We start from the raw sequence: 23,495 nt of genomic DNA on the forward strand, positions 1-23,495 counted from the left end.
AATAATAATAATGTATTAATAATTTAATATCATAAATAAATAAGAAATGTGAAAAATAAGTAAAAATTCAAAAATGCAATTTTGATAGTCTTAATCCCTATTCTTTAAACTCACATCAAAATCTAGTAAGGTTATCACTCTGCAGTTATGAACCTGTTTTATTTTATTTTTATTGTATTCATATTTGGGGGCGTAGGATTAGTCCTCTGCAGCTGCCACAATGCAGCATCAATCAATATGCCGTTTTACATGCGATGGGGCTGAAACTTTCAATGGGTGTAAAGAGCAGGTGATTGCCCTAACTACCTAATGATGTGATCAGTGATGATGTCCTCAGTGATGTCATCCTTCCTGGCTGAGGATAAGTTCAGTGATGATGTCATCAGTGATGTCATAGAGCAGGCGAGGCCGCGTAGCGGGCGAGCTGCAGGGCGGGCGACGCCACCATGGACCTTGCTTGATTTGCTAGCCACTGGCGCCGGAACAAGGGGGACATGGGGACATTTTGTCGCCCTTGAAATTCGGTCCCCCTAATTTTTTTTTTTTTTTTTAATCTGAGGGGGCAACTGCCCCTGACGCTTAGGGGCACTTTACACGAGGACGGTTTCCTATGGAAACGGGGAATTATTTTATCGTTAGTGCCTCCCGTTAAGACGGCGACGGCGAATTCGCGCTTAGGAAACGACACATTTTGAAACCACCCTCTAGAGTGGAATTGTTGGTGACGCTTCCCGCTGAGCGCTCCATGTAATCGGTTAGAAACGATAGTCTTCCCAGAAACTCTGACGTGCCTGCACACGCGACACAGGCTTGGCAACATTCAGAATTAAGCTACACTGCGGCCGACTTCAGTTACATGTTCATAACGAGCGTTACTGCTGCTGCGAGGAGCCGATGGCTGTACCCGGTCGGCATTTAACGTTAGGCAAGCACATCGACAGTGTTTTCTCACTGCAGCCTACTAGTAGACAGTGTCAGCACAGCCAGTGCTCCCGATCCTCGCTGCTCATTAAAGATTTCCAAATAGGCTTATTCTGATAAACTGGTCACATCTATGTAACGTTCTCACCCGAAGAATATTACAACTTTAAAACAGTTTGTTTTTTTTAGCATGAAAACAGCTTTTTGGCAAGTCTAAAAATGACTACGGTAGCCGTAATCTACTTCCGTGTCTAAAACCCAGAAAGACGATTACGAAATGACGTCATGTAGAAGCGTCCGTGGAGTGACGAGCAACGCCCCGTTGAGCATCACAATGCCACCTAGCGACCTGGCATGTACATTACGGCGCTTTAAAAATTCAACAGCGCTCATGTAAACGGGGAGGTGTGAAGGAAAAGGTGTGAAGGAAACGCTATTGTGTCGTTTCTTCCAGAGACTGTCCTCGTGTAAAGGGCCCCTTAGAGCCCACTTTACACTGTTTACACAGCCTGTGACACTTGTTAAAGCCGTGATCATTGTGGGATTATTACACCTGAGAGACAGACAGACCTGGACTCTGTACTGCACTCACTGTCATTGGCTGCTGCTATAATCGTATACGGTTATTGTTATTTTATTTTTGTGTTGAGATGAGTTTTGCACTGTGTTTCGAAGTGATAATAATAATAATAATAATAATAATAATAATAATAATAATAATAATAATAATAATAATAATAATAATAATAATAATAATATACAAGTGAGTGAGAAAAGGAGAAAATACTGAATAATGACATCACTACAGTATAATCCTAATGTTAATTTAAAATGAGATATTCCTCTAAATATGGCTAAAAATCATCCAGACGTTCAAAAAAACGTCAATTTTTCTTGCCGGCGCCCTACCGGGGGCCGGCAAAAAAAGATTGAAAAAAAATAAAAATAAAAATTGCAATTTTTTTTTAAATGTCCCCCTAATTGCAAACTCGTTCCGGCGCCACTGTTGCTAGCCGAGGGCCTTTTACTGTCAGGGAACTATTTGGTGGCATATTTCCGTTTACTTCATTTCTCAGGCTACAATAATCTTTGAAACTGTTGGGAGCTTGCTGGTGAAGTAGTCATATCGCATGTTACATAACCAATCAATTTGCCTGATATCAATTCTGCTACATTTCTTGTCAGCTGTAGCCAGCAGTGATGGGAGTGGAAAATATAAAGACAAAACTTGTCCAGATGATGATGGCAAACAACCAAGAAAATCTGTTTTATTGAAGCATCAATTTATGCTTTTTCCACTTTGAAAGAGCCCAATTTTTGTATAACGTAGAGCAGTTTGATGCGTAATGTAAATTGATAAAGATTTATGGCAGCCTGAGAGAGGGGAGTAAACTCTAATTAAAAAGTGGGTAAATTACATGTGGTGGGTTTACCGTCACTACATTCGTGATTGCTTTACTGCAGAGTGTGGTGCAGTGCTATGGTTTAGTTGTGGGGCTGTTTACTTCCCTGAATGCTGTGCTGTGGTTAACTGGATGCGAGCCCATGGCTGCAGGTGCATGTGTGTATCTAGTGCCCTCTAGTGGCCAAACTCCGACACAACCATTAAATAATTCACGTTTTTATTATGTGATATTTAAACACATTACAAAGTCAGTATGCAAATACCCTCATTTGTTAAATTCAACTCTTGAGAATGCACAAGTAGGCCTATTCAACATGTCCGTGTTGATCTTATTCATAACCAGCCAGGATCATAAATTAAAAGATGGTGGCATGTCTCTTGCACCTGAAACACCAGAGAAGCCTGTTTCTTATGGTTAAAACAAATAAATATGACACTAGCTTACAACTGTAAAATAAAGGTGTGTGTGTGTGTGTGTCTATATTATACCAGGGATCCCTAGAGCCCTGCAGCACGCCCGTTGCACGGCCAATGAGACCAGCATCACTGATGATGTCAGATTTATGACATCACTGATGATGTTACAGTGGGATTTATGACATCACTGATGATGTCACAGTGGGATTTATGACATCACAGATGATGTCACAGTGGGATTTATGACATCACAGTGGGACAGAGAAACAGAGCCCCAGCTCCCATTTATATACTGATGATGATATATATATATATATATATATATATATATATATATATATATATATATATATATATATATATATATATATATATATATATATATATATATATATATATATATTCTTAAACAATCAGTCCAATAGCTTACACAACCTAATGATACTGAAATAAATACTGAGATGAAATGGAGGGGGGGAAGGGGGAATTGTGTTAAATGAAATCCGAGACAGTGAAACCACCTTGAGTGACGATGAGTGCACAAGTTGTGCAATATTTTCTTTCAGTCATGTTCCACTTAACTAAGCAGACCAAAAGCCTGCACGGGTGTGTGTGTGTGTGTGTGTGTGTGTGTGTGTGTGTGTGGCAAATGTTTATTTCTAAAGAAATGTTCAGATACTAGGCATTGCTGCAAACATATTCCTGTAATCCTAAAAGGACATCACACACCCACAGTGCAAAAAAAAAAACCCAGCTCGGATGCAACACTACAACACACAAGTGCAATTAATCCCAACCTCAAGTAACAGCCACCCTATTAGTGCTGTGAGTCACAATCAGCAGTGGAGGGCTAAAGCCATGACTGACAGCCACCTGGTATTGACCTGGCCCAGACAGTAAAGTCTAAAGCCATGACTGACAGCCACCTGGTATTGACCTGGCCCAGACAGTAAAGTCTAAAGCCATGACTGACAGCCACCTGGTATTGACCTGGCCCAGACAGTAAAGTCTAAAGCCATGACTGACAGCCACCTGGTATTGACCTGGCCCAGACGGTAAAGTCTAAAGCCATGACTGACAGCCACCTGGTATTGACCTGGCCCAGACAGTAAAGCTAAAGCCATGACTGACAGCCACCTGGTATTGACCTGGCCCAGACAGTAAAGCTAAAGCCATGACTGACAGCCACCAGGTATTGACCTGGCCCAGACAGTAAAGTCTAAAGCCATGACTGACAGCCACCTGGTATTGACCTGGCCCAGACAGTAAAGTCCAAAACACACTGGACACACTGTGTGTGGTCAGTCTGACGCACTGCGGTGCGACACTTCCTATATGTGCGCGGGACGCCACGCGATGACGTCACATGATGCGCCGCTTCCAACGTGTGTTGCACTTAAGACGATGTGACGCGACACATCATCAGCACCATATAAGCCCTGCATCTATACCACTTCAGATTCATTAGTGCATTGTGTTGGCCATGGGTGGCTTGTGTTCTTACAAATGAATTACAAAACAAATAGAAGCATTATGCTTGGCTGCAGTGCCTCTTTGTTCTGATAGAAATATCAGTGAGACGTGAATGACATGTATGTACACCCCAAAAGGAAAATGGCTACTCTAATGCTTGGTGTTAGGCCAAGGCAGTTCATTCTTGGTTTTGAAAAGTCTGTGTATTTACAATTTCACAAGTCCGTGATAGCGCGGCACATGAGTCCATTCATAAAAAGGTCAATGTGTCTCATTTGACTGTGTTTTCTTCCTGAGTGTTTTCTTCAATCACCACTATCTGTACACCTGCTAGCTGCCCGTTGGAGTCCAGCTGTAGTCCCTGGCCCCCCTCAGTCTGAGCCTCCTGTGTCTCTTCCCCCTCTGGAGCCATCATGCTCATCTCTGTCAGCGCGCTCTGCTCGTCTGGGCCCTGGTGCTCTCCGGCCAGCTGCAGCTCCACCGAGCCGGGGTTGATCTCGATGACGGTGTGCTCCTGGCCGGCCTCGCCCTCGCCCTGCATCACCTCCTGCTGCACCAGCATGCTGCCCTCCACCACCTGAGCCTCCAAGGGCATCAGCTCCGCGCCGCCCGCCTGCTGGGTCAGCTGGACCAGCTCCATGGGGCTCATCATCGTGCCCAGCTGGCCCGAGTCCTGCACCAGCGTTAGGCCCGAGGAGGGGTGCAGAGTGATGGTGTCCGTCTTACCTAGGGATGAGGGGGGGGGAAGAAGCGATACATTGTGAAACTTCCTATTGTGATAAAGTATCGATACACTAGTGCCCATATTGACACCATATGATGCACTGCCGCCAAATATCAATATATTTACTTATATTACTATACTGCCCTGCAAAGCTAAAAGGGGGTAACTCGCCAGAGTGTAGAACTGAGAAAAATGACTTTAAAGTTTTGTTGTTGTCCAGCCAAATATATTGTAGGAAGAAAACTGGAAATGTGTTAATTATTTGTTTATTTAATGTAGTTATTTATCTACATATTTTTTTTAGCTCAAACTTGACCTTTGACCCTTATTTGGAAGTTACCTTACTCTGGCTTTGCATTGTCTGCAAAATAATAAGGGGTGATGCCAAGCAAAAAGACAGTAACTTCAATTTGATCCTTCACTTGGTTGCTTATCACTATATAAAACCAGTATATATGATAATAATGATAACATAGACATGAAGTCTCATGTTCATGGCACAATTACGCTTAATATAATATACGTATAAATATAATATAACTAGATTATCAGGCCGCTACACATCCTTCAAGCCTAGTTTGGTGGGCCTCTTGTTGGCCCATTGTGTGTCTGTGTTGGCGCCTCGGGGGTTAATGTCGTATGAGCTGGCTCCTCGGGGGTTGATGTCGTATGAGCTGGCACATCTGGGGTTAATTTAATATGAGCGGCACCTCGGGGGTTAATGTTGTATGAGCTGGTACCTCAGGGGTTAATGTCATATGAGCTGGCGCCTCTGGGTTAATGTTGTATGAGCTGGTAGCTCAGTGGTTAATGTCATATGAGCTGGTGCCTCGGGGGTTAATGTCATATGAGCTGGCACCTCTGGGGTTAATTTCATATGCGCGGTGCCTCAGGGGTTAATGTTGTATGAGCTGGTACCTAGATGGTTAATGTTGTATGAGCTGGCACCTCGGGGGATAATGCCGTATGAGCTGGCACCTCTGGGGTTAATTTTATATGAGCGGCACCTCGGGGGTTAATGTTGTATGAGCTGGTACCTCAGGGGTTAATGTCATATGAGCTGGCGCCTCAGGGGTTAATGTTGTATGAGCTGGTACCTGAGTGGTTAATGTCATATGAGCTGGCACCTCTGGGGTTAATTTCATATGAGCGACGCCTCGGGGGTTAATGTTGTATGAGCTGGCACCTCCGGGGTTAATTTCATTTGCGCGGTGCCTCGGGGTTAATGTGGTATGAGCTGGTGCCTCGGGGGTTAATGTCATATGAGCTGGCGCCTCAGGAGTTAATGTTGTACGAGCTGGCACCACGGCGGTTAATGTGGTATGAGCTGGTGCCTCGGGGGTTAATGTCATATGAGCTGGCGCCTCAGGAGTTAATGTTGTACGAGCTGGCACCACGGGGGTTACATTTGTATGAGCTGGCGCATCAGGGTTAATGTGTGGTATGAGCTGGCGCCTCGGGGGTTAATGTCGTATGAGCAGGCACCTCGGGGGTTAATGTGGTATGAACTGGCGCCTCGGGGGTTAATGTCGTATGAGCTGGCGCCTCGGGGGTTAATGTCATATGAGTTGGTGTCTCTGGGCATAATGTTGTACGAGCTGGAGCCTCGGGGGTAAATGTGGTATGAGCTGGTGCCTCGGGGGGTAATGTCATATGAGGTGCCTCGCGGGTTAATGTATAAGGGTTAGGGGGTTAATGCCGTATGAGCTGGCAACCTTGGGAGTTAATGTGGGTGGTGTGGGTGGGGGTGTTATTGGTCCGATGTCACAATCATGACATTAGGCCTGCCCAGTAATGTAACTCATACCTCAACTCAACCTGAGCATTCTGGTGAGTTACCCCCTTTTTGCGTTGCATGGCAGAGTATTCAGAGTGCAGTCAAATGACCCAAACAACCGTAACTGATGTTACCTTAGTCTTGCTTGGCTTTTCTAGGGCTTTTGGAAGTTACTGTAAATGTGACCCCCTATTTTCTCCAAAAAACAACACAATTGACTCAAGATATTTTTCCACATGATAAAGCAGATCTTCAATGTTCCAAAAATGAAAAAAACTCATTTTTGACAAAAATTGAGTTACCCCCTTTTAGCTTTGCAGGGCAGTATATATTTCCAAGGTTTACATAAAACAAGTTGATTATGCTTGTTAAGCACTGAAATGCGTTTTTCTTTTGCCTTTCATTTCGGTTTAGTTATATTATTTACTTTGTCAGTAGTTCAGTTTTGTAATTCTCTTGATTCATTATCTTATTTTTTTAACATTTTGAGTATTTCTGATCCGTTTTGCAACAACAACTCAAGTGAAAAGTGCCTGGTTTCTCCACAATAAACCATCTGCGGTGAACTTGAAGCCTGCCTCAGCCTGTGCTGCCTTTCTATCCTGCTCGCCATAGTAGCACTTTGTATGGTGAGTTACTCTATCCTGCTCGCCATAGTAGCACGTATTGTATGGTGAGTTACTCTATCCTGCTCGCCATAGTAGCACGTATTGTATGGTGAGTTACTCTATCCTGCTCGCCATAGTAGCACATATTGTATGGTGAGTTACTATATATTATTATACATAGTAGCACGTATTGTATGGTGAGTTACTCTATATTATTATACATAGTAGCACTTTGTATGGTGAGTTACTCTATATTATTATACATAGTAGCACGTATTGTATGGTGAGTTACTCTATATTATTATACATAGTAGCACTTTGTATGGTGAGTTACTCTATATTATTATACATAGTAGCACGTATTGTATGGTGAGTTTCTCTATATTATTATACATAGTAGCACTTTGTATGGTGAGTTACTATATATTATTATACATAGTAGCACGTATTGTATGGTGAGTTACTCTATATTATTATACATAGTAGCACGTATTGTATGGTGAGTTACTCTATATTATTATACATAGTAGCACGTATTGTATGGTGAGTTACTCTATATTATTATACATAGTAGCACGTATTGTATAGTGAGTTACTCTATATTATTATACATAGTAGCACGTATTGTATGGTGAGTTACTCTATATTATTATACATAGTAGCACGTATTGTATGGTGAGTTACTCTATATTATTATACATAGTAGCATGTATTGTATGGTGAGTTACTCTATATTATTATACATAGTAGCACGTATTGTATGGTGAGTTACTCTATATTATTATACATAGTAGCACATATTGTATAGTGAGTTACTCTATATTATTATACATAGTAGCACGTATTGTATGGTGAGTTACTCTATATTATTATACATAGTAGCACGTATTGTATGGTGAGTTACTCTATATTATTATACATAGTAGCACGTATTGTATGGTGAGTTACTCTATATTATTATACATAGTAGCACGTATTGTATGGTGAGTTACTCTATATTATTATACATAGTAGCACGTATTGTATAGTGAGTTACTCTATATTATTATACATAGTAGCACGTATTGTATGGTGAGTTACTCTATATTATTATACATAGTAGCACGTATTGTATAGTGAGTTACTCTATATTATTATACATAGTAGCACGTATTGTATGGTGAGTTACTCTATATTATTATACATAGTAGCACGTATTGTATGGTGAGTTACTCTATATTATTATACATAGTAGCACGTATTGTATGGTGAGTTACTCTATATTATTATACATAGTAGCACTTTGTATGGTGAGTTACTCTATATTATTATACATAGTAGCACGTATTGTATGGTGAGTTACTCTATATTATTATACATAGTAGCACTTTGTATGGTGAGTTACTCTATATTATTATACATAGTAGCACTTTGTATGGTGAGTTACTCTATATTATTATACATAGTAGCACTTTGTATGGTGAGTTACTCTATATTATTATACATAGTAGCACTTTGTATGGTGAGTTACTCTATATTATTATACATAGTAGCACGTATTGTATGGTGAGTTACTCTATATTATTATACATAGTAGCACTTTGTATGGTGAGTTACTCTATATTATTATACATAGTAGCACGTATTGTATGGTGAGTTACTCTATATTATTATACATAGTAGCACTTTGTATGGTGAGTTACTATATATTATTATACATAGTAGCATGTATTGTATGGTGAGTTACTCTATATTATTATACATAGTAGCACGTATTGTATGGTGAGTTACTCTATATTATTATACATAGTAGCATGTATTGTATGGTGAGTTACTCTATATTATTATACATAGTAGCACGTATTGTATGGTGAGTTACTCTATATTATTATACATAGTAGCACGTATTGTATGGTGAGTTACTCTATATTATTATACATAGTAGCACATATTGTATAGTGAGTTACTCTATATTATTATACATAGTAGCACGTATTGTATGGTGAGTTACTCTATATTATTATACATAGTAGCACGTATTGTATGGTGAGTTACTCTATATTATTATACATAGTAGCACGTATTGTATGGTGAGTTACTCTATATTATTATACATAGTAGCACGTATTGTATGGTGAGTTACTCTATATTATTATACATAGTAGCACGTATTGTATAGTGAGTTACTCTATATTATTATACATAGTAGCACGTATTGTATGGTGAGTTACTCTATATTATTATACATAGTAGCACGTATTGTATAGTGAGTTACTCTATATTATTATACATAGTAGCACGTATTGTATGGTGAGTTACTCTATATTATTATACATAGTAGCACGTATTGTATGGTGAGTTACTCTATATTATTATACATAGTAGCACGTATTGTATGGTGAGTTACTCTATATTATTATACATAGTAGCACTTTGTATGGTGAGTTACTCTATATTATTATACATAGTAGCACGTATTGTATGGTGAGTTACTCTATATTATTATACATAGTAGCACTTTGTATGGTGAGTTACTCTATATTATTATACATAGTAGCACTTTGTATGGTGAGTTACTCTATATTATTATACATAGTAGCACTTTGTATGGTGAGTTACTCTATATTATTATACATAGTAGCACTTTGTATGGTGAGTTACTCTATATTATTATACATAGTAGCACGTATTGTATGGTGAGTTACTCTATATTATTATACATAGTAGCACTTTGTATGGTGAGTTACTCTATATTATTATACATAGTAGCACGTATTGTATGGTGAGTTACTCTATATTATTATACATAGTAGCACTTTGTATGGTGAGTTACTATATATTATTATACATAGTAGCATGTATTGTATGGTGAGTTACTCTATATTATTATACATAGTAGCACGTATTGTATGGTGAGTTACTCTATATTATTATACATAGTAGCATGTATTGTATGGTGAGTTACTCTATATTATTATACATAGTAGCACGTATTGTATGGTGAGTTCTATTCGTTATTCTCATCCCTAGTCTTACCATCTCCGGCCAACATGTAGCGGGTGAAGAGCTGTGAGCCGGCCGGCAGCAGGGTGACCGTGTTGGACGACCCGGCCAGGGAGGCCATGGGCAGGCCGGCCACGGTGAACGACTGGCCCATGGAGGACAGAGAGATGGGGGAGAGGACGGTGAACTGCTGGGGCTGCAGGGTGGCCTGCTGGCTGATGGGGGAAGTGATGAGGGTGGTGGTGGAGGCGGGCCTCTGGAGGCGAGGCCGCTTGCTCTGCCGCTTGGTGGGGGTTTTGTGTTTGGCGGGCTGTGGGCTCGAGAGCAGAGCTCGCACCTGCTGCTGCTTCCTCTGCTCCTCCAACTGCAGCTCCAGATCTGCACAGAGCACAGAGCAACACCACCAAGGACTCAACACTACAGCTGAAAGCTAGGGCTGGCTGGGTATAAAAAAACAAACATACACCAGAATACATTACGACCAATACATCACAGATGACATTTTCCACTTTTATAAAAGTCTGATAGGACAGTGGAGTCAAGTTGGTAGGTCCACAGGACGCTCATCAAAACCAAAATAATGAAGCATTTACTTTGACTAACCTGTTGCCTACCCCAGCTTTAAGTTCAACTCACTAGAGCTCTCGTCACCAAACACAGACAACACAAACAAGTCTGCATTGTTCACATTTCATTTGACTAATAACATGGCTGGAAATAATCCATTTCTTCCCTGAATTTGACTGCTAATTCATATAAAAAAAACTCATAGTCATGTATCACAACACTAAAACGACGAGTTTGTAATAACTTCACTGCAAACTTTTTACTAATATTGATACTGTGAAATCTGTATCCTTTTGAGCACATTTGTGCATGAAACAGTTCAAAATACAAGCAGTAACTGAAGTGGAATGGAGGTGAAAGAGAATCTCGATCTGGTCTGTACTCACTGGCGAGGGTGCTGAGGACTTGCAGCTGGCTGGGATCTGTTTGCTGCCTTCTCCTCTCCAGGATCTTCTTGACTGAATCCAGCAGGCCGAACACCTGGGCGAGGTTACTGAGCACCGCCACCTCTACCAGACAGGAATCTGAGATCAGTGTGGCAATCAATCAAATGGTCACTCAGTCAGTCAGAAATAGTCACGGCCAAAATGATTTTTTTTTGGGGGGGGGGGGGGGGGGGGGGGGAATGACAACCGACCCTCATTAACCGATCATTAATCGGTTAACCGAGAAGATTAAGATGCACTATTTGACTGTGTGCAGCACATTAAACAATTACCATACAACAAATACTTTCTTTTGTCATTAGAAAGGGTTTATTTGTACAAGCAAGCAGCAACATGAGGATTCACACATCGAGATACCTGCTGTCATAGGAATCAAATAAAGATGGCCGACATGAAGAATATTACTAAATAACCGCCCTAAATGTTTAAATAAATGGTAGCCAGTCTTTCTCATGAACAAAAATAAATTAACAAAATGAAGAATATCATTAATAAATCGATTAATAAAGATTAACAAAACGAAAACACAAGTTGAATCTTCCAGCAGACTAAACAAAAACATTCCTCCGATACCGCTTATATGCTGATTAACAGTAGCCTAATGGCACACGGCACAGATGAACAGGCCTACTTGGAACAATGAAATTAGTCCATTCATCTTTCTTGTATTTTTATATAAATACAAAAATATATCCAATGCACTTTAATTAGGGAGAAAAAAACAGACATAGCTACCGGAGATAGTTATGTGTTGGAAAATAGCCTATTAAACTTACAGTATTAAAATAAATATTAGATATTGAATATTAGACTTTGTAGGCTATATGCGAATATGGTATTAAAATAATAGGCTAATATGCAAATAATGGTGAAAACAGCCAACAAAACAAATCCTAAAATAAAATAAAGGGCCCAGGCCAACCTTACTCCTCACATGGACAGGACAGTCTACTTGTTTTTATTTAAAGACCCCCTAAAGTCATGTTTCAAGATGTGTATAAAATACTCTCTTTTGAATCATAATTTGTGTCTGATGGTTTCCCCCCACAAAAAAGGTTAAATTATCTGGTTAAAATCCTTAAAATGACTTCCCCTCCTTCGCCCTCATTAAAAATCCAAAGCAACCATTCAGTTATCTAAAACTAGCCAATCACAGCATTCAACACATTCTCACTCATATAGACCACCTCTGACTCTGGGTCCCAGGTCTCTCATGTAGATGTCCACCTCTGACTCTGGGTCCCAGGTCTCTCATGTAGGTGTTCACCTCTGACTCTGGGTCCCAGGTCTCTCATGTAGGTGTCCACCTCTGACTCTGGGTCCCACACGGTGCTTTTTTGGTGCTTAATTTTGCACTGCCCGCTTCTCGCCTGCCCACCCACATGACACGTGTGATAAAGGACACCACCCTCTTCACCTCCTCCATCAGCCAGCAGGCCACCCTACAGCCCCAGCAGTTCACGGGCCTCTCGCCCATCTCTCTGTCCTCCATGGGCCAGTCGTTCTCTTGGGAGGCCAATGAATGGAGATTCATGGAGAAAAATGTCTTTACTGCTACAGAAAAACAAACTCATCAATGCGGTAAGCAAGTAACCCTGATAAAGGCTTTGCACTGTTTTGTCTGTATCAATAAAGATGTTTTATTTTGAAGATCACTCACTCAGCCTCTAAGAGCAGCTGTTCTTCCTTTCTACTTTGATCTAGTTCATGCACGTTGGTTATAATAAGGCAAGGTAGCGACAGTTTGATTTTCCGTTCACTCAGGCGGCAAATAGAGCAATCACATGCAACCACATGCAATCACATGCAATCACATGTAATCACATGCAATCACATGCAACCACATGCAATCACATGCAATCACATGTAATCACATGCAATCACATGCAATCACATGAAATCACATGCAATCACATGAAATCACATGAAATCACATGCAATCACATGCAATCACATGCAATCACATGCAATCACATGAAATCACATGAAATCACATGCAATCACATGCAATCACATGAAATCACATGCAATCACATGCAATCACATGCAATCACGCAGTCCGTCAATCAATCCATTCACCACACAGTCAGTCAATCTAACAAGGTCCCAGGCGTGTGTGTCAGTGTTGTTACGCACCAGCATCCTGCAAGGCAGCAGCCAGTGTGTGTGTGTGTGTGTGTGTCAGTGTTGTTACACACCAGCATCCTGGAAGGCAGCAGCCATTGTGTGTGTGTGTGTGTGTGTCAGTGTTGTTACGCACCAGCATGGCAGCAGCCAGTGTGTGTGTGTGTGTCAGTGTTGTTACGCAGCAGCATGGCAGCAGCCAGTGTGTGTGTGTGTATCAGTGTTGTTACACACCAGCATCCTGGATGGCACTTGACTCGTTGCGGTGCTGCACCCCGTTCAGCAGCTCCAGCAGCTCGCTGCTGATGTTGGTCACCACCTCACCCAGCAGGCCCACGTCGGCGATGCCCTTCCAGAAGTTCAGCGTCTCCTCTGTGGCCACATAGACAAACCCAAACTGCATCAAATCCACTTCTTCTCCCAGTTCAAATTGGCTAAGTGCGTGGCGGTGTCTGTCATGATTGTGATGTCATCAGTGATGTCATCCGTGATGTCACTTGAGCAATTGTGATGTCATCAGTGATGTCACTCGAGCAACTGTGATGTAGTATGAGCAGGCGATTTCCATAATTGCAGCCATGGCCTAGGAATCGAGCGCGCAAGATTCCTAGTTTTAATAAAAAAGGCAATATCAGCCCCATCAGTCTAACTCTAATACATATCAGTCTAACATGAATAGCCATAATACAGACAGCTATCAGAGAATGTGTGATAGTGTGATAACGCAGTTTTTATGAAATATCATAAAATGAAATAACTCACTGTAAATTGCCTCAATCTGCCTCTAGTGTATTACGCCGGTCAAGTAAGCTTCACTCCATGCCTATACCTCTCACCTGAAAGACGGATTCCACCACCTACCTACAGTACGTGCCCAACAATATCAACATCATCTATATTTGGGCAAATCGATCCAATTAATGATTTTGGACCCAGAGGCAGTGAGTAATGCAGTGAGTAACTGCTGCCTCTCTGCTGGCCTTTATGGTGTAAAGATCTGCAGCCCCTGTTCTCTCTGGCCTGAGATCTGTTCTCTCTGACCAGAGAGCTGTTCTCTCTGGCCTGAGATGTGTTCTCTCTGACCTGAGATCTGTTCTCTCTGACCTGAGATCTGTTCTCTCTGACCAGAGATCTGTTCTCTGTGGCCTGAGATCTGTTCTCTCTGGCCTGAGATGTATTCTCTCTGACCTGAGATGTGTTCTCTCTGACCTGAGATCTGTTCTCTCTGACCAGAGATCTGTTCTCTCTGGCCTGAGATGTGTTCTCTCTGACCTGAGATCTGTTCTCTCTGACCTGAGGCTGAGATCTGTTCTCTCTGACCTGAGATCTGTTCTCTCTGGCCTGAGATGTGTTCTCTCTGGCCTGAGATCTGTTCTCTCTGACCTGAGATCTGTTCTCTCTGACCTGAGGCTGAGATCTGTTCTCTCTGACCTGAGATCTGTTCTCTCTGACCTGAGATCTGTTCTCTCTGGCCTGAGATCTGTTCTCTCTGGCCTGAGATCTGTTCTCTCTGACTGGAGATGTGTTCTCTCTGACCAGAGATGTGTTCTCTCTGACCTGAGATCTGTTCTCTCTGACCAGAGATGTGTTCTCTCTGACCAGAGATGTGTTCTCTCTGACTGGAGATCTGTTCTCTCTGACCAGAGATGTGTTCTCTCTGACCAGATATGTGTTCTCTCTGACTGGAGATCTGTTCTCTCTGACTGGAGATCTGTTCTCTCTGACTGGAGATCTGGTGTCTCTAACCTGAGATCTCACTAGTTTCCTTCTTGTCTGTAGACTCCAGTGTGTTCAAGCTCCAGTCCACCTTCCCGGTCAGAGCGTCCTGTCTGTCGTCTCCCACTGGAGCACCGTTACCAAGAACCACCTGGGCTGCAATTCAGACAGGATACAGACACCATGACGCTTAAAACAGGGACACAACTTCTACTAGAAACATATTCATGAGTGTCATATTACAAGGGAGAAATTACACATTTGTCCATAAAGTTGTGTGTTCTAACAAGGAGTCTCTGGCCTTAATTCAGAGTATGAACAATCATACCCAGGTGTTGAAGTAAGCAGTGCAGGTTTAGTCAAAGTACACTAGGCTACAGGTAAGCAACTCTGGGCTCAATACGCCACTGAGCATAGCTGAAATCCTGAAAAATGAACTCTTGATGTGAAAAAGTAAAGACATTTGATTTTTTTGGCATACATTATTAAACAGGTGCACTGAATAGCCAGGGATGTGATCTAAAATAGAAAAAAAGTATTTTTTCATTTCAGCTCGACTTTAAAGACACCCTTTGTTATGTGGACAAATATCTTATCTCTAACAGGTTGTATTTTGGAGAAAATAGGGGGTTGTATTTACAGTAACTGCAAAAGGCCGGAGAGAAACCAAGGCAAACCACAGTAACAGTACTGTATTCTTATTTTTTGTTTAGCTGTTAAAATAAGCATGCATATTTTTGTGGAATCTGATCAAAATGTCACATAAGAATTTAAGTTAAAGGCCTAGAAGACAAGCGAGTGTAGTATTGATCGATCTTATGATAAAAGGAATCTAACAAAGTGCATCCTATCCAACATATTGGAAGCAGCTGGCTCTTCATGAGAGGACCAGTGTGTCACCTTGAGAGGAGGTGGGTGTGGTCAGCCCGTCGGGGGGGAAGCGCGTGTTGTTGATGAGAAGGTCGAACTTGGTGCTGCGACACGTGTTGGTGCACAGGGTGCTGTGCTGGTAGAAGTCCAGCTGACCCGAATCCATCATTTTCCTGGAGAGGAGAGACGAGGAAGGGCAGCAAACGGTCAGATGCAGGAAGGGGAAAAGAGATTTTGAGGTAGAGCTGAGGCAACACTTCCTGCTTCCATAGAGACACTGCATGAAATAGGCCACGCCCATCACGGGGGAAAAGCTCCGTTCATTTCCACACGCCAGCGTCATTTGCCTGTCTCTATATGTATGCTGAGTGAGAGTGAGGAGAAGAACGATGAGTGTTGGAGACAGAAATTATTTTCCTCCCATAATATTTAAACACCTCGTCTCACTACAGATCCTCCCCATCCTTAAGTATCATGACAATCCATTTTTGATAAGAGGCCATTTACACCTGGCAATAACATGCGTTTTCTGTGATCACATTGCAATCAGATAGTGCTTGACCACTTGATAGTACAGGTGTAAACGCCCCCAAGACACATTGAGGATGGATTGCATCTGATCGGCCGAAACCACCTCGGGAGGTGGTCAGGGACGTGAGAGATAGGACGAGGGATAGTGGGAGGTCGACGCCAATTTATAGCCAATCAGAGAATTGTTGACATTTTCTGGGAAACGGAAGGTCAGGTTGCGATGTTATAAAAACGATGTATTTTTTTTTATGCATAAACTATGTATAGCTATCTACAGTATTTAACATGATAACATCCTTAAATAATGGGAAATTGATAATATAATACTGTTAAAACGTACTAAATATATACTTGGGAGGGACAAGGGGAAAAGAAGTAGCTCTCATCCTAAAAAGGTTTGGGCACTGCTGGGTTAGACTAGGGCTGCAACTAATAGGGGTGGAATGGATTATCTGTAGAATACAAACCTTCACACATTTCACATTGATCCCTGGGCACACAAACTTCCACTAAGAATAGTCGAATCAAATTCCATACTTTTCCATATGTGCGTAGGAACCCTACATATAGTATAAGAATACATTCTCTCTACCCGTTGCGTATATAAAGGTGGTGTTGTTTGTACAAACAGTATCTTCACACTGTACATATTCACAACTAGATTTATAAAACACAAACCGCACCAATCATGAGCTTAATTAAAAGAACAATCACTTCAGCAATTAACTGATGAAGGCACAACAGGAACGGGCCTCCCATTGGTCTGCATCGGTGTGACGGACGCAGAGGAGGTTTTTCCAGTGAGGCATAGGAGGATGGTCCTCCTCTATTAGATTGGGGATTTTATATAAAAAAAATATATATTAAAAAAATATATTTTTTATTTTTATTTTTATATTTTTCATTTTTCATATTTTTTTTTATAATAAAATATCAATCAAATGTGTTTTTTCTTATGTCCAGACGCTCATTTTTTCATTCATTATATAGCTCCATGCAGACGAGTCACTCTGGCCCTGGTCCCAGCATGGGGGAGGGGATTAAAAAAACACCCGCCCTGTGGGCTTGATTTATTTGGTAATTTATCTAATGAAAAAATAAGATTGGTTGAAAAAGACTTGCAATTCACAGAAAACAGTGAGAGTGATGTGTTTTCCAACGAATCAGATTGAGGAGGAGGGGAGCTCTCCCTTAGCCCGTGAAACCAGGTGAAACCCTAATTGGTTGTTGTTTGATTGATAGATTGCTTGACATTGATTGACATTCTGTATTGTCCAATGCTGAATACGTCTGAAAATCGGCAACGTTGTTCCACTGGCTGGTCTGTGGTCACGCTGAATCAAGGAGGTGAAATCCACTGCTTGACCTGACAGGAAGGATTTACTGAGACAGTAGCAACATATCATATTTCCCTCTTATTTTTATTTACTTTTTTATCAATCAGTAAGTGTTCACAAGCCAGACAGTCGTTGATATTGGATTACCACCAAAACGAGTTTCGAGTTGCGGGGAGACTTGAGCTGCGCGATACGGGCTTTTTGCAATGTCAGAAAACTGGAATATTTGCAACGTCTCGACTGCAGCGTTTCCCCTACAGACAGCACGGATATTCAAGTAAGTCAATTGATTTCAAGTTATCCGAACCTTTTATTAAATTCGGCGTGGAAATGGTTCACCGAGCAGCGCTATTTTTGTCGTATTGAAGTTTCATCCTGTAATTTCTTATACTAAAACCCGCGAACTTTAGATTCACACATTTTTTAACTGAATTTGGCCTGTAAATCGATAGCTGACAGCGGGCTCAATTTTAAAGCTTGAGTGGTGATCTTTATATCATATGAAAGTAGAAGAAATAAGGAATTGATTGGGATGAAGCATGTCAACCTAGGATGTCGGGAAGGGGGGGTAAATAACGCTCCAAAGTTGATAACTAAATGAGTAGTGCAGCACTGTTCACAGGAAGACACACTCTCGTTCCAGATGCAATTAAGTGTAATTTAACGCTATTTGACAACAGTTTCGGCCATAGACTTTGTCAAGTATCATACAAACAGTGCAAGACAGCCATTATAAAGACAGGTTAGCTGATTGAATGGACAACACCTGTCTTGTGAAAGCACACCTGAGTGTGAGACATCATAGGATGAATCAAAACATTGATGTCACAGGTAGGCTGTATACCATAATATATCATGAATCTATGTGAATAAATAGATTTATATAAATAGTAAGCACAGCCTAATGCATAGAGATAAATCCTGAAACCTTCTCGCAACAGTTCTAGCCTAAGCCAGTGGTTTTCAAAGTGGGGTCCCCAGCAAAAAGGGGGGATAATCTATTTTCACTATAATTCCATGCCATCCATAAGTAACACAATCTAAGATAGTGTAGAAGTGAGTAACTAGGCTAATTATAACCATAACAGCACAAATAATTGACAAAAATCTCGAAATAAATATACAGTATTTACTCTGAGAAATGAAATAATGAGAAAAGGAACAATTATTGATGGTTAAAACGGAATAATGACATCACAACAGTCTAATCCTAATGCTAATTTAAAATGAGATTTGGGCGTTTTGGGCAAAAACTGCTTGTGGGTGAGAGTATCAGCAGCAGAGCACACGTCATATTTTCCCTGGGACCGCCTCAGGTGCCAGGTGCTGTTCCGTCCTGTAGTCCTCTCACTGGGTGCTAATGCAATGCTCCTCACTGGGTGGAAAGCTAAGAGGCTTGACAGCATGGGAAACATGGCAAATACACACACACACATGCGCGCGCGCGCACACGTGAAAAAAAAAAGCCCAAATTTTTTAGCTTCCTCCCCTGGTTCCAAGCTCACCAGCCACCACTGGACGGACGGCCGGCTCAACCAATGAAAAGTCCACCTGACATAAGCAGAAATGATAGTTCTGTTTCAGCGCATATCTTCAAAATGTATGATGTTTAAAATATTTCTATGTATTTGTAATAATAATGTTTAGCTGCTGGGTGCTTCATACACAGATCCATACTCAAGAATCCATTATGACTGTAACGTAATGGAGTTAGAGATGTGAACCATACGGCACCTGTCACTTCAATGCTGGCCCCTGTGATGTAGCGAGACTCATCTGAAGCCAGGAAGGCACAGACATCAGCCACCTCTGCCAGGGGACAAGGGAGGAGGAGACAAGGAAAGGAGACGAGGCAACAGTCAACATGTCGGTCAACAGTAGGCTAAGGTATTGAGGTATACCGGGGTATCTTTTTTGTTCAGCCAACATCGTTGCAAGTGTCCTTGCCTGTGCTGGGCCTAGCCTATTTTTGTTTTTCAAACTGTTTTATTTCAAGCTCAAGTCATATACAAGTCTATAGAGAGCCAAAGTGGAACGTCACTTCCTGCTTCAGCACTGTACCAGAGATTTTCATACGCCATTTATTTTCCCATAGACATTTCGTAAAATGCTTATAAAAATAGTTTTACTTCGTCAAACCAAACGGTTCAGATATATTTAGAAACCAGAGAGACCACATTACATTTCACTCGGACCAAAACGTTATTTTTCTGTGTTTTTGTTTTGTTTTGGTCAGAGTGAAATGTTGGTCTCTCCCGATTCTAAATATGTCTGAACCGTTTGGTTTGACCAAGTAAAACTATTTTTAGAAGCATTTTTAGCACCACAGCCCCCCCCCCCCCCTCACCCGCTGATGAAACTAATACCATCATATACCGTATGCCGGGGGGTCTAATGTTAGGAAGGTATGAAAGAATAGATAGCGCCTTGGGACAATCTGTGTCATTTTGAATGCTTGACTACCCTCAACAAGTAAACAAACATAACTCCGCCCCCATGTGTCCCCTTGTCTCCACTGACCTGCAGGCTCGCCCTTTCTTCCCAGAGGCACTAACGACGTCATCTGAACACACACACACACACACACACACACACACACACACACACACACACACACACACACACACACACACACACACACACACACACACACACACACACACACACACTATTATAGAGAGCCAAAGTGAACGTCACTTCCTGTCTTTCCCTGGGCAGCAGCGTCTGAAGGAATATGATGGTGTTGGAGGAAGAGATACGTTACTTGTTTTGATGCTGTTTGAATTGTGCCACGGCCGGCGGGTACACATGTTACATTTAGTCAATTTAAAAGAGAACTCTGCATGTGAAGAAAGTCTCAGTTTGTCCTGAAACTGAAACATAAGGTTTAGTTTTGTCAATCGACTACATCTCTCGTGTGGCACATTATACGTCACACCATCAACAACAATGGACTGGCGGGAGAGACGTCACTTATGCGACTGGTTGTTGTGCGTAGTCTTTCTGATCAAACTGCGACTTTCTTGACTTGCAGAGTTTTCTTTTACATTGACAAACATGACGCGTGTATTCCCGTGGCACAATTCAAACGGGATCAAAAAGGTAGTGTATCGCTCCGTTCACCACCATTATATTTTTCCGGACACTGGTGCCCAGAGAAAGGCGGGAAGTGACGTTCACTTTGGCTCTTTATACACATGTTCCTATATGTGTTTTCAGGTTGTTTCATTAGGAGAGATTTTCAAATCACCATCTTTTAAAGTCCTAATGAAACATTTCATTGTGCTTCACTAAAAGTCGGGCGCTGGTACATTTTTACTCTTCTTGGCTGCAAGAAAGAAATAATCATTATTAACTTCCATATTGGATCCAACTGGACATGTCACAATGTGCGTGTGTGTGTGTGTGTGTGTGTGTGTGTGTGTGTGTGTGTGTGTGTGTGTGTTACCTTGCTAATAACCTTCTCTGGTACTTTCTCTGTCATAGGAGTGGATATGAAACCTGGCAGCACACAGTTACAGCGAATCCCAAACCTGAAGTGAAGGAGAAAAGGTGATTGACTGAGGATTCATTCATTTTCTCTTTCACATAATTAAACTGGAGCAGCTCAGCTCCATCAGTCCAGAGGCTCATGGGTGCATCTGGTTGATCTGACCTGCTGAGTTCTTTGGCAGCAGTCCTGGTTAACCCCTCCACCCCGGCTTTAGAGGAGGCGTAGTTTACCTGGCCAATGTTCCCCACCTAACATGAATAACAGAACACAGTCTATAAACAGGGGAGCTTCAGTCACCTGGTAACATGAATAACACATAACGGTCTACAAACAGTGGAACTTGAGTCACCTGAATAACACAGAACACAGTCTATAAACAGGGTGTTATTATGGAATCCACCGCAGTTTTGGGCAGACCACGCCCTGCGCCCGCCTACACTGCAGGCAAGCGCCGGGATTGGCCAGGAGCGAGCCTTTTATTGCTCTGCACCCAGCCCAGTGATTTCATTAACCAATGGAATTACTCTTGATAGAGGACATTGAAAAAAATTATGGTCACGTATTGCGCAGTGATCCCCACACCCCAAACATGAGTGGAATGTGGAATTATCACCCTAAGCAGGGCATGTATATATATATATATATATATATATATAACTGTGCGCCATCGGATTTATTACATCACTGATAACATCACAATTGCTCGAGGGACATCACTGATGAGATCCAATTGCTCGAGTGACATCACTGATGACATCACAATCGTGACAGACACAGACAGACACCGCCACCGAGGCATGACAGGAGCGAGATCTCAGAGGAGGATTGGTACAAGACAGAGGGAGGCAGTAATGCAACATAAAGGATGCCAACTGCCATAAGGCGAAATAGACCAAAAGTCATATCTGGGTATTTTTAGGCTGAATGGCGATACACTTTCAATCACTTTTTAGGTTTGACTGTTTTGAGTTTTTCCTAGAAAGCAACACTCCCTGCAAACTGAAAGATATGTGGCTCTGCAGCAAAGTCACTGCCTGGCCCAGGTTCAAAATACATGGAATTCTCCATCGTCCTCGACTGCAGGATTCTACTGCTGCACTTTCTTTTGGGATCAAAGTTCCAGACGAGTGTCCCTCACCTTGCCCACGATGCTGCCCACCGTGACGAGTGTCCCTCACCTTGCCCACGATGCTGCCCACCGTGACGAGTGTCCCTCACCTTGCCCACGATGCTGCCCACCGTGACGAGTGTCCCTCACCTTGCCCACGATGCTGCCCACCGTGACGATGGAGCCCTTGGATGCCCCGCAGGCCACCAGAGCCTGAGCCACGGCCTGCGTGATCAGGAAGGAGCCCTGGGGAGAGGAGAGGTGGGTGACGCACCGGGAGGGAGAGGGACAAGAGAGAGGAGGGAAGACAAATGAATGACTCACTCACTCATCCCACTACTGTGTCACTATGAGGTGTGACTGTTTCACAGATCCACTGCAATCTGGGTAACACTTTACAATAACGTACACAAATACTATAGTAGTTATTAGTAAACTAACCATTAACTAATAGCCAGTTAATGAGTAGCTAATGAAAAATTTGGCATTAGTCAATCACTAGTTATCATAGTACATAGTAATACATACACGCACTGACATTTTGGAATCATTAAGTAATGATTAACTACTCACGAGCTGACATTTAGTAATCATTAGGTAATGATTAACTTCTCTACTCAGGAAATTAGATACTAATCATTAACTAATGACTACCTACTGATTAACTATGATTAACTAGTGATTGACTAATGCCAAATTTTTCATTAGCTACTCATTAACTGGCTATTAGTTAATGGTTAGTTTACTAGTAACTACTATAGTATTTGTGTACGTTATTGTAAAGTGTTACCGCAATCGGTTATCCAGCACTAACACATCCCACTGACCCTGATGTCAAACTCAAAAGACTTGGCGGTGACTAATGTGGAAAACATGCTACATCAGCCTCGACTTGGAGCAGCTAGACCTCTATACTCACACGTCAGCATGAAGAGGAGGTCGTAGGGGAGCCCACAGCTAAATGTGTGATTTCACTAGGATTTCAAAGACTAGAAG

The 23,495-nt window shown here is 41.8% G+C and overlaps 2 protein-coding genes across 2 annotated transcripts in view; both read right to left on the reverse strand.

Annotated features, from left to right (window-relative positions):
- Positions 1–4,487: 4,487 nt before the first annotated feature.
- LOC310784892 (glucocorticoid modulatory element-binding protein 1-like) lies at positions 4,488–16,493 on the reverse strand (the record flags this gene model as incomplete). Its single annotated transcript, XM_083645924.1, has 7 exons — positions 4,488–4,942; positions 10,341–10,685; positions 11,261–11,398; positions 13,679–13,816; positions 15,191–15,316; positions 16,061–16,203; positions 16,468–16,493. 7 exons carry the CDS (start codon positions 16,491–16,493, stop codon positions 4,488–4,490), a joined length of 1,371 nt encoding a protein of 456 aa, XP_083502050.1.
- Positions 16,494–19,429: 2,936 nt separating this feature from the next.
- Positions 19,430–23,495, reverse strand: part of LOC310784893 ((3R)-3-hydroxyacyl-CoA dehydrogenase-like) — a gene marked incomplete at both ends in the record, with an annotated part of 30,976 nt that continues 26,910 nt past the window's right edge. The window contains 6 exons of the mRNA XM_083645925.1: positions 19,430–19,449; positions 19,633–19,707; positions 20,419–20,461; positions 21,347–21,431; positions 21,554–21,639; positions 22,650–22,745. Of these exons, the coding sequence (XP_083502051.1) occupies positions 19,430–19,449; positions 19,633–19,707; positions 20,419–20,461; positions 21,347–21,431; positions 21,554–21,639; positions 22,650–22,745 (405 nt within the window). The remainder of the gene's footprint in view (positions 19,450–19,632; positions 19,708–20,418; positions 20,462–21,346; positions 21,432–21,553; positions 21,640–22,649; positions 22,746–23,495) is intronic.

Source organism: Poromitra crassiceps, assembly GCF_964638095.1.
Source record: "Poromitra crassiceps genome assembly, chromosome: 11".
In the NCBI taxonomy this organism is placed as follows: domain Eukaryota; kingdom Metazoa; phylum Chordata; class Actinopteri; order Beryciformes; family Melamphaidae; genus Poromitra; species Poromitra crassiceps.